This window comes from Mytilus californianus, unplaced genomic scaffold, assembly GCF_021869535.1.
Source record: "Mytilus californianus isolate M0D057914Y unplaced genomic scaffold, xbMytCali1.0.p SCAF_1, whole genome shotgun sequence".
In the NCBI taxonomy this organism is placed as follows: Eukaryota; Metazoa; Mollusca; class Bivalvia; order Mytilida; family Mytilidae; genus Mytilus; species Mytilus californianus.
This window is the reverse complement of record NW_026262581.1, coordinates 100,410,132-100,426,296: the sequence shown is the minus strand read 5'-3', so window position 1 is coordinate 100,426,296 and position 16,165 is coordinate 100,410,132. Positions and strand designations below refer to the sequence as shown.

General features: G+C 31.2%; 1 protein-coding gene across 1 annotated transcript in view; it reads right to left on the bottom strand.

Annotated features, from left to right (window-relative positions):
- Positions 1-7,518: 7,518 nt before the first annotated feature.
- LOC127727847 (ubiquitin carboxyl-terminal hydrolase 24-like) overlaps positions 7,519-16,165 on the bottom strand; it is a 56,864-nt gene continuing 48,217 nt past the window's right edge. The window contains exons 55-59 of the mRNA XM_052234966.1: positions 15,188-15,253; positions 14,600-14,690; positions 12,430-12,584; positions 10,793-10,882; positions 7,519-8,382 (exon numbers count right to left, since the gene is read on the bottom strand). Coding sequence (XP_052090926.1) covers positions 8,197-8,382; positions 10,793-10,882; positions 12,430-12,584; positions 14,600-14,690; positions 15,188-15,253 — 588 coding nt within the window. The 3' untranslated portion in view covers positions 7,519-8,196. The remainder of the gene's footprint in view (positions 8,383-10,792; positions 10,883-12,429; positions 12,585-14,599; positions 14,691-15,187; positions 15,254-16,165) is intronic.

Below are 16,165 nucleotides of genomic sequence, written 5' to 3'. Positions count from 1 at the left end.
AATCAAACTAAGTTTAATTTTGGACCCTTTGGACCTTAATGTAGACCAATTTGAAAACGGAACCAAAAATTAAGAATCTAAATACACGGTTAGATTCGGCATATCAAAGAACCCCAATAATTCAATTTTTGATGAAATCAAACAAAGTTTAATTTTGGACCCTTTTGACCTCAATGTGGACAAAGTTGATAACGGGGCCCATAAATCAAAAATCTAAATACATGGTTAGATTCAGCATATCAAAGAACCCCATATATTCAATTTTTGTTGAAATCAAACAAAGTTTAATTTTGGACCCCGATTTGGACCAACTTGAAAACTGGGCCCATAATCAAAAATCTAAATACATGTTTAGATTCAGCATATCAAAGAACCATAAGAATTCAATTTTTGTTAAAATCAAACTAAGTTTAATTTTGGACCCTTTGGACCTTAATGTAGACCAATTTGAAAACGGAACCAAAAATTAAGAATCTAAATAAACGGTTAGATTCGGCATATCAAAGAACCCCAATAATTCAATTTTTGATGAAATCAAACAAAGTTTAATTTTGGACCCTTTTGACCTCAATGTAGACAAAGTTGATAACGGGGCCCAAAAATCAAAAAATCTAAATACATGGTTAGATTCAGCATATCAAAGAACCCCATATATTCAATTTTTGTTGAAATCAAACAAAGTTTAATTTTGGACCCCGATTTGGACCAACTTGAAAACTGGGCCCATAATCAAAAATCTAAATACATGTTTAGATTCAGCATATCAAAGAACCCTAAGAATTCAATTTTTGTTAAAATCAAACTAAGTTTAATTTTGGACCCTTTGGACCTTAATGTAGACCAATTTGAAAACGGAACCAAAAATTAAGAATCTAAATACACGGTTAGATTCGGCATATCAAAGAACCCCAATAATTCAATTTTTGATGAAATCAAACAAAGTTTAATTTTGGACCCTTTTGACCTCAATGTGGACAAAGTTGATAACGGGGCCCAAAAATCAAAAATCTAAATACATGGTTTGATTCAGCATATCAAAGAACCCCATATATTCAATTTTTGTTGAAATCAAACAAAGTTTAATTTTGGACCCCGATTTGGACCAACTTGAAAACTGGGCCCATAATCAAAAATCTAAATACATGTTTAGATTCAGCATATCAAAGAACCCTAAGAATTCAATTTTTGTTAAAATCAAACTAAGTTTAATTTTGGACCCTTTGGACCTTAATGTAGACCAATTTGAAAACGGAACCAAAATTTAAGAATCTAAATACACAGTTAGATTCGGCATATCAAAGAACCCCAATAATTCAATTTTTGATGAAATCAAACAAAGTTTAATTTTGGACCCTTTGGACCTCAATGTGGACCAATTTAAAAACGGGGCCCAAAATCCAAAAACTAAATACACGGTTAGATTCAGCATATTAAAGAACCCCATGAAATCAAGAATAAAACCCCATTGAAATTGGTCAAGAAATAAGCAATTTATAGGAAGTATCTTCTTTTGCACAATCCTGTGCTATTAAATATTTCTTGCTATTGCGCAATACTGTACAATTGACAATTTCTTGCTATTGCGCAATATTGTGCTATTGGATATTTCTTGCTATTGCGCAATACTGTGCAATTGAAGATTTCTTGCTATTGCGCAATACTGTGCAATTGAAGATTTCTTGCTATTGTGCAATACTGTGCAATTGAAAATTTCTTGCTATTGCACAATACTTATTATATAATAATTTACACATCCTGTTTGGTGTGTATCTCCTACCATATCATTATTATTTGATTTTAAATATAAATCAGAAATAACCAACTTAAAATGGAAAATTTTAAAAGAAACAGAAAAGGAAAAAAAGAAAAAAAAAGGAAAAAAAAATAAATCCCCCCCCAAAATTTTTTGAACCCCCATTATGATTCATCACCCCCAAACTCAATCCCAGCCTTCCCTTTGTGGTATGGTACCTTGCAGTACAATTTCAGAGAGATCCATACACTTGAACACAAGTTATTGTCTGGAAACTAGAAAAAAATGTGTTTCTTTGGCCCCTTTTTGGCCCCAAATTCCTAAACGTTTAGGGCAATTACCCCCAAACTCAAACCCAGCTTTCCCTTTGTGATATGGAACCTTGTAGTACAATTTCAGAAAGATCCATACACTTACACACAAGTTATTGTCATGAAACTAGAAAAATGCTTGTTTTTTGCCCCTTTTTTGGCCCCCTAATTCCTAAAATTTGGAGGCAATTACCCCCAAAATCAATCCCAGCATTCCTTTAGTGATATGGAACCTTGTGGTACAATGTCAGAGAGATCCATACACTAACACACAAGTTATGTCTGGAAGTTACAAAAATGCTTATTTTTGGCCCCTTTTTGGCCCCTAATTCCTTTACTGTTATTACCATAACCCCCAAAATCAATCCCAACCTTCCTTTTGTGGTATTGAACCTTGTGGTAAAATTTCATAAAGATCCATTCACTTAAACTAAAGTTAGAGTGCGAAAACCAATGTGTCTTCGGACGACGCCAGACGACGCCGGACGACGACGACGCCAACGTCATACCAATATACGACCACAAAAATTTTTTTGTGGTCGTATAAAAATGCGGAAAACTGATTATTTGAGTGAATTTTCTAAGTTCAAGGACCATAACTCTGCACAAAATCGTCAGACCGAACTAAATTCGACCTTGATCTGTAACTTGTCATGATTAAACAATACACCAAATATCAAAAAATCAATATCTCAAAAAAGTGTGGAAAACTGATTTGCCGGCCTGACGGACGGACGGACAGACAGACAGACAGACAGACAGACAGACAGACAGAGACAGACAGACAGACAGACAGACACAGACAGAGAGACAGACAGACAGAGACAGACAGACAGACAGACACAGACAGAGAGACAGACAGACAGACAGAGTGCAAACCTAAATTCCCATTACTCAGCAATGATTGTAAAATAAAAAAAGATGGTATAGTAGCCAAGTGAATATAATGAAAAATAATCCTGCCAAATATGAAAGTTTTTTAGCAAACAGAAAATCAGGATGTTGCAGAGGGAGGGACAGAAAAGGCCAGTGTTGCAGGGGACTAAAAGCACAATCAATCAATGTTTTAAACCAGAATTATCCCCTTTTTTCTGTACCTATTTAAAAACATATTATGTATTTATCCAGATTAAATTTCTTTTCAAGAATAAAGCTTTATTTGTCGTTAAATTTAGAAATGTATGCTATTGTATCACAAAGATAGTATTCACTCAAATAGATAACAATAGACTAGGACAACATTCTACAATAGTGGACTTTGCTTCTTTTATGAACATGAACATTAAGCCTGAATGTCACACATGTGCAGTTTTTTAAGAACCCTTACTTAAATTATATCATTTTTATTTTTGACTTATTTTCTAAATTTTGAAATTGACAGCTTCATGTAACAGTAATGAAAGCTTTATCTCAATATAATGTTTAGTTTTTGTTACTTGCATGTGGCCACATCTGTTTTCACCAAATCAATATAGACTAGTTATTTATGGAAAATATAGATTTCATTAAAAGCAACAAATACAACAATATATCTTATTTCATCAAAGGGCTGTTAATTACCTAACAAACTGTTGCCTGTAAAAAAAGTTTTAAATCTGAGCCTTTTATTTTTTAATATTATGCATCCATCTCCTTCAATCAAAGTAATGCATTGAAGGAATGTGGTGCAAGATCAGTAATTCATGACACAAAATATCATAACACATTTCACAAGACTGAAAGAAAAGTATGGATCAGTATATAAAGGGATATACTAATCTATTTTGAGAATAAAAATGTCATTGGGCAGGTTTGTATGATATTTTAGTATGCAAGTTTAAATATCACACAACTTGGGAGATAGTTCAAGTTTATGTTAAACATTTGTTCCCCCTATTCATACACTACCAAATTCTGAATTCAGAGGTGGCCTCTAGATGTTTTTTCTTCTTTATACAAAAAATATGCAACAAGTAAATTAAAGCTGGTAACTTCTGAATTTTCCTGTTATTTCTGCACAAAAATGCCTTGTAAAACTTGCATGTTGATAAGAATATTTGTGATTCCCTCAATTTTGAATGTGTTAATTATTGCAGAATTTAGCAGCTGTATTTCTTGTTTCAAAACAAAAACAACGACTTTGACGACATTTCCCCTGACTGGGTTTATATATCAGGTAAATCAATCAAAAGAAATTTTTTACAAGACTTGACATTTTGATGGATTTAAGATAAAAAGACCAGAAAAAAAGTGAGAAAAAAAAAAGCTGAAAATTTCTGTGAATTTTCAGTTCAGTTAATTAATACACAGTGCACAAATCATTCTGCATTATTTTTTTTCACTTGAACATGATTGTTAATTATGAAGAAGAAATTTTCACTACCAATGGAAAAAAAGAATACGTGTACTTCTGTTTGCAAATATTTTATTGACTGACATCAAATTATGATGTTTTCCCTTTAGTAAGATTATTTATTTACATAACAGTTATCAGAACAAAATATACATAATTACTCTGTTGTTGCTATTTTCTCTACAAAATCCACAATTTATATTAAATGTTTCAATCACAATTTAATAAATAATATGCTAAATAAATCTTTTACCGTTGTTCATCTATTAAAATTGCAGCAGAATCAGCTGAGCAGAATATCTCAACTTACATTAAAAAAAACAGAAAAACCACAATTCAATATTAATATTTTACTTTGTGTAGGGAGAAAATTGTAAAAGAAAAAATTAATGCGTTATTGAATTTATCCAATAATAATTTGTTAAATCATTTGAATAATGCATATACAGAAAATCAACAACCCTTTGCATCCATTTGAAATTCAATGCACCGATATACTGTGGATTCAATAATATTCATGGGATACCAATTTTCATGGACTTCGTAAGGATAGGTAAACCTCAAATTTCAATTTTCAGTTCAATGAAGTACAAATTTTCTAAAGGCTAAGCCATAAACCACTAAATCAAATATCCATGAAAATACATTATTTTTTCCTCAATCCACGAAAATAAATGAATCCACAGTAATCTGAATTTGAATTAATACTTACTTAGTACACACAGTAAGGCAGAATATAATATAATATATATTATCAATTCATCAAATTATACATACAAGAAATATACAACCTTGAAATTATCCAAGAAGAAGGTACAATTAGGACCAGTGTTGATCCTATTGATAAGTTTTTCATGACCTATATTTTACAAAAACTACAGTAAAATATTATTTTTGTATTCATGTCTTTAACTTTTGAAAGTTCCAACAAGGTAACCATGTGACCATAACTCTAACTAATCATCCCCCGTTTCTTGTTTTCCTTGTTGGAAGTATCCGTATGAACTGACAAAGGTCATGAGATATAAAGAATCCAAACTATTTTACAATTTACCACTTTCTTCAATTTAAAAAGTTTAAGCCTTTTTTAAATATCTGACTAAAAGACAACTGTCAAAAGTACCTAGAACTGTGAAAGAGAAGTTCAGAATTCACCCTGCAATACTATTAGAATAGTCCTTTAGCTGTTAGGCTGGGATAATATCAGAATAGTCCTTTAACATGCTAGGCTGGGATACTAATCGTTTATGCATATCCTCAGGTAGTGTTTTACCACTTTGTAAAGTTTCAGCAATATCTGTGTAGCCACCTTGGAGGAGCTGTGCTTACAAGGCACATGAACAGACAGACAGACATACAGGGTGCATCCTATAAAGCAGAAATATATTGTTTGGTTGGGTATAAAAAGATTATTTACAAGAGCACACCTGTGTCTGTATCACTCACATGATGAACAAATAGTCAGTTTGATAATTAGGACTTTTATACCCACATACTATAGTTACTCTTGGTGTTGCTAATTAGGACTTTAATACCCACATACTATAGTTACTCTTGGTGTTGCTAATTAGGACTTTTGTACACACATACTATAGTTACTCTTGATGCTGCTAATCATTTTTGCAATAAACATGCTTAAACTAGCTTCTGTAATTTTTGAGATAACAGCCAAAACTTCAAAAACAGTAACAATCAACATTTCAGGAACAATACCTCTAAAACATTTTCAAATCAGATAGATCTTGGCGTGCTGATCATATTTGCAAACTGTCTATTTCAAACTCCAAAACAGGTGGACAGATTTTTCTAAACTTTTCAGAAAAGAGCCAAAACTATAGTTTAACCCCTATGTTCTATTTTTAGCTGTGATGGCCATGTTGGTTGATCAACCTTGATGAAAATCAAAATCTCTATAGTTGACATCCTATAGATATAGCAGACAAACTTTGGTTTTGATCCATATGGCAGTTTCAGAGAAGATTTAAAAGGAAAGTTTATGGAACGACAGACGATTCAGGCAAAGTGATGGCAAAAGCACAAATTGCCCTTCTAATATCGTTTTTTTTTGTATAAAGATTTTTTCATTCATAAATGTCAAGCTTATTTTTTGCTTTGAATGTACAGTTTTATTTACATCTTGGTAAATCAAGTTCTATTTTAATAGGTACTGATATTAAAAACTTTTTTTAATCTAAAAGTATATTAATATCTTTTAAATATTATTCAATCTTATAATGCACATCAAACAAACTATCAAAACAATAATAATTTTTACTCTAGTTTGAAAAAAAACAAGATATGCAATTTAATTAATAAGCAACATATTAATTTCAAACAATAAAATACAGCTGTACATAACAAAAAAAATATAACAGAAGCCTGTACAAATATCATGCAAAATTAGTACAAATTCATTCAAAAGACAGCTTTGCAATAGGAAAGAAATTAACAAGTATAGAACAAAGAAACATCTCTCAAAAATATTCTATTGAGTCTCTATCTAAAGTAAAGAGTAGAGAAAATAGCTTTTTATTTGAAAATTTTGCCTTACAAATTTGTATGCAATTGCACTTAAAACAGGTAAATTATTTAAATTGTTACTACTGAGGAAAACAAAATGATAACATATTTCTTTTGTCAGAGAAAATTATAATTATTAAATAAAGATATTTTCATAGTATGCTGTACTGGAAATCATTAAGTGCTCATTTTTCTTACTTTTTCAATAAATTTGAAACTGACAAAGTACATGCAAAATTTTCTGCTGTATACACCATAAAAAACATTTTGTGTTTGATTTCATGGGTACAAACTAGTTGTAATTTATGCATTTGAGGCCTTAAAAATGTTTAATTTAAGCTCTACATTTCCTTATATTATAAGTAAGTATATCTAACAAAAAGATTTCTTTTCTTTAAATAGGCAATTTGATATAATCAAATAACACTTGTATAGCACATATAAAAACTTCATGCAATATCTTAAACTTTTAATGCTATTTGATTGTTCAATTGAAATCAAAATTCTATTGTGTATAAAAATACCAATAACAGTTTAACTATTTTTTGTAAAAATTTGTTGTGTTAGAAACTCAGAAAACATGGCATTTCATAACTTTCAACGAATTTCTACCTTTGATAAGTCTACCATGAGTGATGCAAGGAATAAATAATATATTTTCAACACTATGTTTGACAATTCAAAACATACAATCAAAATGTGTACACACAAAAACAATCTGTAACTTTTAAACTTTTAGAGGACCAAAATCTTGGTTTCGGACAAATATAATTAAGACAATAAAAGGTTAAACTGTATATATGCTTAATTTTGTTTCCAACAAAATGCAGGAAATACTGTTCAACATGGTATGTCATTTGTTTCAACAATAGCTTTCTAGAACAAAAACCATATTGTTTTCTGCTACATGTAATAACAATATATCCCAATAAAATGTTAACTTTTTTCACAAATCGGCCTGTCAGTTAATGAATTGTATTACGTCAAATAATTCCTATAAATTCAATAGACATTAAAATAATCTATTATTGAAAAATTATCACAACGTTAAAACAGGTTATTTTGACAAAACTGTAGTATCATTCATTTACACTTGGAATGAAACAATACAAATGTTGTACTTCTACTATACATAAGGCTATAAAAAGAAAGGATATTTCCATTTCAGCACTATAAGTCTTTGAGTAGATCACAAAGAGAAAATTAACAATTAAACAAATTAACAATTGTATATTACTAAGAAATAAATGGTTTCAACAATATGATCTATGCCCCTTTTGTTAATTGCCTCCCTTTGGTTCTTTTTGTTCCTCTACAGTTGACATGTGTGTGTCACTACTAGTATAAGTTACAGTTTCTTTCTCTGTGTCAACTTCGGCTCGATTTCCATTTGTATCCATATCAGATGAAAATCCTTCCTGGGATTCTATCTCAGTCAGTAAGGCTTTGGCTTCTTCAAGTGTTGACTGTAAAAACATAAAATGCCTTCACATTTCAAACAAATTGCTAAATACTGTGGATAGATTATTTTTGTAAATATCCATAGACTGAAGAAAAGTTGACTTGTTCGTGGGGATTGATTTTGTGGATTTTACTTATTCTGCATACACATCTATAGAATATTTTTATTTTGTTGGAATTTAGAATTCATGGTCAATTCAGCTATACCCACAAATCCACAATCAAAGTGCTTGTGAGCATTGAAGAAAAAAGATTATATTTATTTTGCAGTGGGAACTAAAAATTAGACATTGCATTATATTAAGCATGGGAAGGCAATACTATGTATTAGTTCGACTACAATTATGGACATAGGAAGATAACTGCAACTTAAAGTATTACTTTAATAAATGACATCATTGATATTTTTAGAACAGATACTTGATTCATGCACCATGCACAATTTATATAATTTTCTTGACAAGTATGATTCTACAAATTCACATTATAACTTGAATTTCTGAGTATATAATTCATTGATAAGTATCTTAAAATGTCCATGGATACGATGTGTAGAATATTGTTCTCTATTCGCTTTTTTTCTTTATCTCAAAAGTAGTGATAAAGTCTGGAAAATTGATAACTATCAAGCCAGCCACATAAGAGTTTTGAATGCATGAATGCAATCTTTACTCCACAAATAAATATCCCACAAAACTAGTAATAAATCCACAGTAAACAACATTAATAAAATCTGTTCACCAATCAGAAAAAGTTGGTGGACACAAGGATCTTATTTTTCATAATTTCAATATGAAATGTCCACGAGTGGATGTTAATTTGTGCAGATTTTAATCATTGAATTAAGTTTTGAAAGTCATTAGCATAAGATTTTACTACAAGCGTAACATAAACTTAGCATAAACTGTGGACACATGATCACTGATCAATGAAATGAGGTCAAGATCTGGTGAACCCTGTCTGATGGACATGTATATCTTGCATTGATTCAATATTCCAAATATAGTTGACCTGTAGACCAATTTCAAGTTCTCTTCATTTTTTACTTGCAACAACTCTTTGAGGGGTCCGTAGGTGGCCTGTTGCAAGGCTAAATTTCTGTCCCTTTTCAATATACCCTCATTTTCCCGTGGCAGTCCAAATTTTCCCGACCTGCAACCCAGTTGACCTCCCTATTGTATTTATTGATAATTTGTTCTCGTCCTGAACATGCATGACATATTTGCCACTAAACATTAAAAAACCAACAATCAATCAAGTTCTTTTTTATGATTAAAGAAGGGTCAATAGGTGTAAATAATTTCATTGAACAATCAACTCTTACTGGGAAGTAATAACTTAAACATTGACTTTGAAATGCACAAATGTGAAAGTTGTCAATTTCTTGTAATAAATGAGAAACGTCCAAAGAAAACTTAGCATTGATGACTGATCCATAAAATGTGGTCAAGATCAAGGACAAAAATTGACTTTAAACTGAAAAATGAAATTATTGATTTTGTTTAACCTCCAAATACAGATTTCAATAATTACTCCTCCGATCAAAAAAAAAATAAATGGGGAATGTGTCCATGGGACACAGATGATGCCCCCACTTGAATATCATATAAAGTTATAAAGGGACATAAAAATTTGTACTTGATCTGAGTTTTGTGGTAATATGTATTTTGTATAAGTTTCAAAACATTTCGTTGAGGCAAACTTAAGTTAGAGAACGGAAACGAAAATTCAGCAATTTTTCTATTTGTAAAGGGGTATAACTCTAGAACAGTAACAGTGACACCACCAAAATTCAAACTTGATCTGTATTTTGTGGTAATTAGCATTGTGTATAAGTTTCATAACATTTGGTTGGACTAACTTAAGTTAGAGAATGGAAACGAAAAAATTCAGCGATTTTTCCATTTGTAAACGGGCATAACTCTAGAACGGTAAAAGTGACACCACCAAAATTCAAACTTGATCTGTATATTGTGGTAGTAAGCATTGTGTATAAGTTTCATAACAATTGGTTAAGGCAAACGAAAGTTAGAGAACAGAAACAACCATTTGTAAAGGGGCATAACTCTAGAACGTTTAAAGTGACGCCACCAAAATTCAAACTTGATCTGTGTTTTGTGGTAATAAGCATTGTGTATAGTTTCATAAAATTTGGTTGAGGCAAACTTAAGTTAGAGAACGGAAACCAACTTTGGGACTTACGGACAGATGTACGGACGGACGTACGTACGGACAAGGGTAAAACTTAATGCCGCTACGGAGGGGGCATAAAAATGGTGATTTTAAATCACTATTGTTATTAGTTATTCTTTTTTCCCTGTAATTTGGTTTTCACAATAAATATGGTTGAGTATTTCAAATTAAATCAATCTAAATCTATATGATTTTTAAAGTGCTGCTATGTTCTTATATTACCTGTGCACTTATGGTTCTCTGGAATGACTTTCTGTTAGAATCTTCATTAGATACTGTAGATGTAATGGCAGGACTCCAATACTCTGACATCTAAATCGAAAACATTAGCATTATTCCATTAATTATTTTTTACCTTAATGACATCATTTCTGTTTTTATAGAACCTGCAGATAAATGCAACGAGAGCACAGATGTTTAGAATTTACTTCTCATGCAAAAAATGCATGCGTTTCATCTGATAAGTTAAATATAACTTACATATTAGTGACATACATTTAATTTGCTATTAATTTCAACAAGTACACATAGTCAAGGGGAGATAACTCAAATTAGTTTCAAACCAGTTCATTTTGCATAGAAAAATAATTAATAAGATTTGAAAGATGATCAGTTCTGGCTAAATGATTTTATTTATTCATACTTACATATCGGTACTGATTAATCAGAAGAAAACAGTAAAATGATGCATAATTTTCACTTGATTTAAAATGATCACTTAAGTGAGACTGTGTTTTTGTATTATATTTTCCCTATGAATAGACATACAAAATAAAATTTTCAGTATCAGATCACCAGATTTAAATGTGGTAGCATGTACACATTTTTTTAAATTATTTTAATAGTTAAAAGACAACACACATTACCTGCCATTATAAACTTAAATCACTTATTAGATCTGTTTGATAATGCTTTGTTATACTGTGAAACATTCTTAAAATAATGAGCATAACTTTTATAAATTATTCCTAATTTTAAAACTACAAGTGAACAAAAAAGATGAAATTCAAAACTTTTATATTTTTTGCCATAATAAAAATGATTAATATGACAACTTTTAGCCAATATGATATTTATAACTCAACAGTGAATACATTGTAAAACTATTTTCGTCTTGATTCTGGTTTTGCTAAACAGATATTTTAAATAATATCAGTCAACATGAGGACTAAATAAGGGTGTCTTTATATGATTAGTATTTAATTTTTTAGGCCATGATTCTCTTTTCTTTATTTTTAGCCCCTTATTATCTTTTCTTTATATTATAGCACCCCATTATTCTCTACTTTTGATTTTTTTGGCCATTTTTCTCTATTCTGTTCACTGTTCAGACCCTCATTATAATACAGCAATATTACACTTATTGTCTTTTATTAATAATACTAAACTTCTGAGAGAAAGGTGTGTTAATCACATATAGAATTGAGAATAGAAACAGGGAATGTGTCAAAGAGACAACAAACCAACCAAAGCGCAGAAAACAGCCCACGGCCACCAATGGGTCTTTAACACAGCGAGAAAATCCTGCACCCGGAGGCGGAATCAGCTGGCCCCTAAACAATAATGTATACTAGTTCGGCGACATGAACTCCACACTAAACTCCAAAACATATAAATGAACCAAAGTAAAAAAAAAAAAACACACAAGAATAGCAAAGGCTAGACGTTCCTGACTTGGGACAGGCACAAAAATGTGATGGTGTTAAACATGTTTTGTGAGATTTCAAACCTTCCCCTATACCCTAGCCAATGTGGAATAAACAAACACACAGCAATACACACAGTTAAACTCAGTTCAAATTATTGTGCATATACATATGTACATGTATGTTACAATCTGATGGTCATTATTTTTTTACCTTTTTCTTTAGCCAGTTGACTGACCATTGCCATTTGGATGGGATCTGTATGAGGTATTCCTTCAGAGGATTACATTTGTTAGCCACACTGACTAAAAACTTGATACAGGAATAAGAACGTCTACTGTCATTCATATGATTAGATCTTACAACAGCTGAAAGTAAACAAAAATGTATATACAGTGGATCCAATATCATTCCTACAATACTAATTTTCGTTGATCTTTGGCATATTGGTGAACCATAAATTTAGTGTTCAACAAACTACAAATTTTTTATAGCTTTGTATGAAAAATTTATCAAAACCTTGATATCAAGTATCCACCTCGATCCATACTAAAATTGGTTTCTACGAAAAAATAAAAGAATCCACACTACATCATGATGAGACAAAAACATAATGCAGAAATATGAGGCTCTCTTCAATATGATCAAATTTTGATAGCCGTAGTTATATCTAAACAGTCCAGTTTAATGTTGAAATATTTTCATGTACCCGTTAACATGTATACCGGTAATTACTTGACACCTTCTTACATACAACTTAAATAATTACAGTAGTTTTATTTTTACTTTAAAATTTAACACTTGTTATATTCTCTTATATATACAATCTCAGTGAAGCCCAAATTGGTTTTTTTTTTTTTAATCTATATATATGTTGGATTGACTCTCCACAGATTGTCCAAAGTCAGAACAATTTTCCATCAAGCTTAGAACTTGGGAAGTCTGTTTGTTCAATGAGGCCAATTTTCAATGCAAGCTACCCACAAACTATACCTATAAACATCCCTAATTCCTACAAGTTGGAAATCTGTTATAAAAAAGTTTTTTGGGGGATGCTTGATATTTCACACCAGTACATAATTTAAGTAAATAATCATGTTTCACACTTATTCTTTCCAATTAAATAGTCATTCTTCACACATTTTCTTAGCAAAGCTCACAAAATGATACAACTCACCCCAAATAAAGCAAAGACAAAGTCAACGATTTGCAAAGGAGTGAAAAACGGCACATTATGTTTTGAAAGTTTTAAGGAAGTTTCTTTGAATTCTGATCATGGGTTTAGGAGGAGAAGCAGATGTAAGTGTGTATTCTAGTATGAGGAAATTCCATGTCATGCCAAAGATAACCCCAAAATCATTCTGTTGAAAAAATACATCATGTGGGTAAGATTGTGTTAAATTCTAACGGTTTAGGAGCAGATAACTAGAGGCTCCAAGGAGCCTGTGCCGCTCACCTGATATTTTTGTTTACCTCTGATGCATGAAATAATGCAACCATTATACTTTTGCTTTAGTTTCAGAGATATAAGCCAAAAACTGTATTTTACCCCTACGTTCTATTTTAAGCCATGTAGGCCATGTTGGTTGGCAAGTGGGGTCATCAGACACATTTTTTAAAACTAGATACCCTTATGATGATTGTGGCCAAGTTTGGTTAAATTTGTCTCAGTAGTTTCAGAGGAGAAGATTTTTGTAAAAGATTACAAAAATTTACGAAAAATTGTTAAAAATTTACTTTAACTCCTTAAGGGGTCAATTGACAATTTTGGTCATGTTGACTTATTTGTAGATCTTACTTTGCTGAACATTATTGCTGTTTACAGTTTATCTCTATCTATAATAACATTCAAGATAACCAAAAACTGCAAAATTTCCTTAAAATTACTAATTCAGGGGCAGCAACCCATCAACTGGTTGTCTGATTCGTCTGAAAATTTAAAGCCAGATAGATCTTAACCTGATGAACATTTTTACCCCCATGTCAGATTTACTCTTAATGCTTTAGTTTCAGAGATATATGCAAAATATTGCATTTTACTCCTATGTTCTATTTTTAGCCATGGTGGCCATGTTGATTGGTAGGCTGGGTCGCCGGACACATTTTTTAAACTAGATACCCCAATCATGATTGTGGCCAAGTTTGAAGTTTGATTAAACTTGGCCCAGTAGTTTCAGAGAATATTTTTGTAAAAGTTAACGGACGACGACGACGACAGATGACGGATGCCAAGTGATGAGAAAAGCTCACTTGGCCCATAGGGCCAGGTGAGCTAAAACAGTTAGATGGACAAACAGAGGAACTCCCAAATCAATATAGACCACCTGCCTCAGAAAGTTGGGGGCATTTTATACACCAATATTTTTCATGTAAATCTACCTACCGAGTAGACCCTCATATTCTGTACCAGCTTCATCAATATAACCATCTACTACTATCTGTAATCTTTCAGTCTGTATAGGGTCTTCTAAGGTCTGCAAAATAATTTTTTTTATAGTACATCTGTGATTTTATCAATATACATCCATATTTCATTTAAGTTGAAATATTTAGTTAGCAACTACAAAATATGAAAACTGTTTGGTTGATTACACTCTATCTGCAAAAAAAATCTGATGTGACTATTATCACAAAAAATATTGTGACAAAAAAAAAACTTGTAAGTCATAAACATTTCAGGGGAGATAACTGAAACACAAAGATAAAGCCAATGACCTTTTGTTTCCAGTCTAGTTGCCTGACTAAGAAGGAAATCAATTAACTTTTCCCTAAATGTGCATTTAGAAGACATTTAAAAAATTAAATTATTTTGGTTATTTCATGCAAAGAATTGGCTGATTTGCCTCAATTGTCCACAAATAAGAAACCCAAGTAATAACAATTATAATATGGAAAACCAAACTAATTGTCGACGTAAATTTAATATTATTCATTACAGAAATTCAGCATACTATGTACACTGTTAACTTACCAGTAAATCTTCCAGCAGTGTAAAAATTGGTTTCAACTCATTTGATGGGGCTGTAGAATACTGGTGCTGAAAAAAAAAACATAATGTCAACAGCTCTTATTTAAATCCAAGATTGTTTGTCACCCTTTAATTTCAAAGTAATTCACAGTTTTATATCAAGTGAGAATTACATTAAGGTGCTGTTTTTTAATTCATTGCAGATCATTTCTTTGGATTTCCTGGTTTTCATCTATTAATTGTGTAAGTGGTTAGCGTTTTGATAATTTAAGAGAAAGGCAAAAAAATGGCATCTACTTCTCCCGCCAAAATGGACAAAAGAAAACAGCTAAACCGCCTCCAAGCCATCTACCGACAATTCAAATGGTTAAAGATAATCTATCTAGAACTTATTTTCAAGAAAGTGTGGTAAAATGACCTTTTTGTCTAAAGGAATTCCAAAATTAACATAATTTCATTTAATGTAGGTCTGTCAGAAACAGGACTACTAGATTTTTTGGACAAAAAGCAAGTTTGGGTAAATTTTGTTTTTGTTTTTATTTTTCTTCATTTTTGTTCTTTCCTCTGTCTTCACAGTAGGTTTTCAAATCAGAGAAACATGTACCCAGCACATTTAAGCAAGAGATAATTTGTGGTCTGAAATAAATCCTCTACTGAAATCAAATCTCAAGAAATCTAATTCTTATTCAAATGCAAACTGGCACCTTTTTTGCATTATGAAATATCTTCTTCTTCTAGTTCTACATCTTTATTTTTTTATTTACGCTATTTACTTCCTAGAATACTGTATAAAACCAATTATAGTGGTAACAAGTTCTTATTTAGCCCTGAAAATCATACTTATGTATCCAATCAATTATTTATCATATAAATACGTCAGGTTTTTTTTATATTTCATTATTTTTTTCAATCAGAAAGACATAAATGTTGAACAAGGAAATAATTTACAGCACATGCACATCACTTTCACCAAAAAGTATT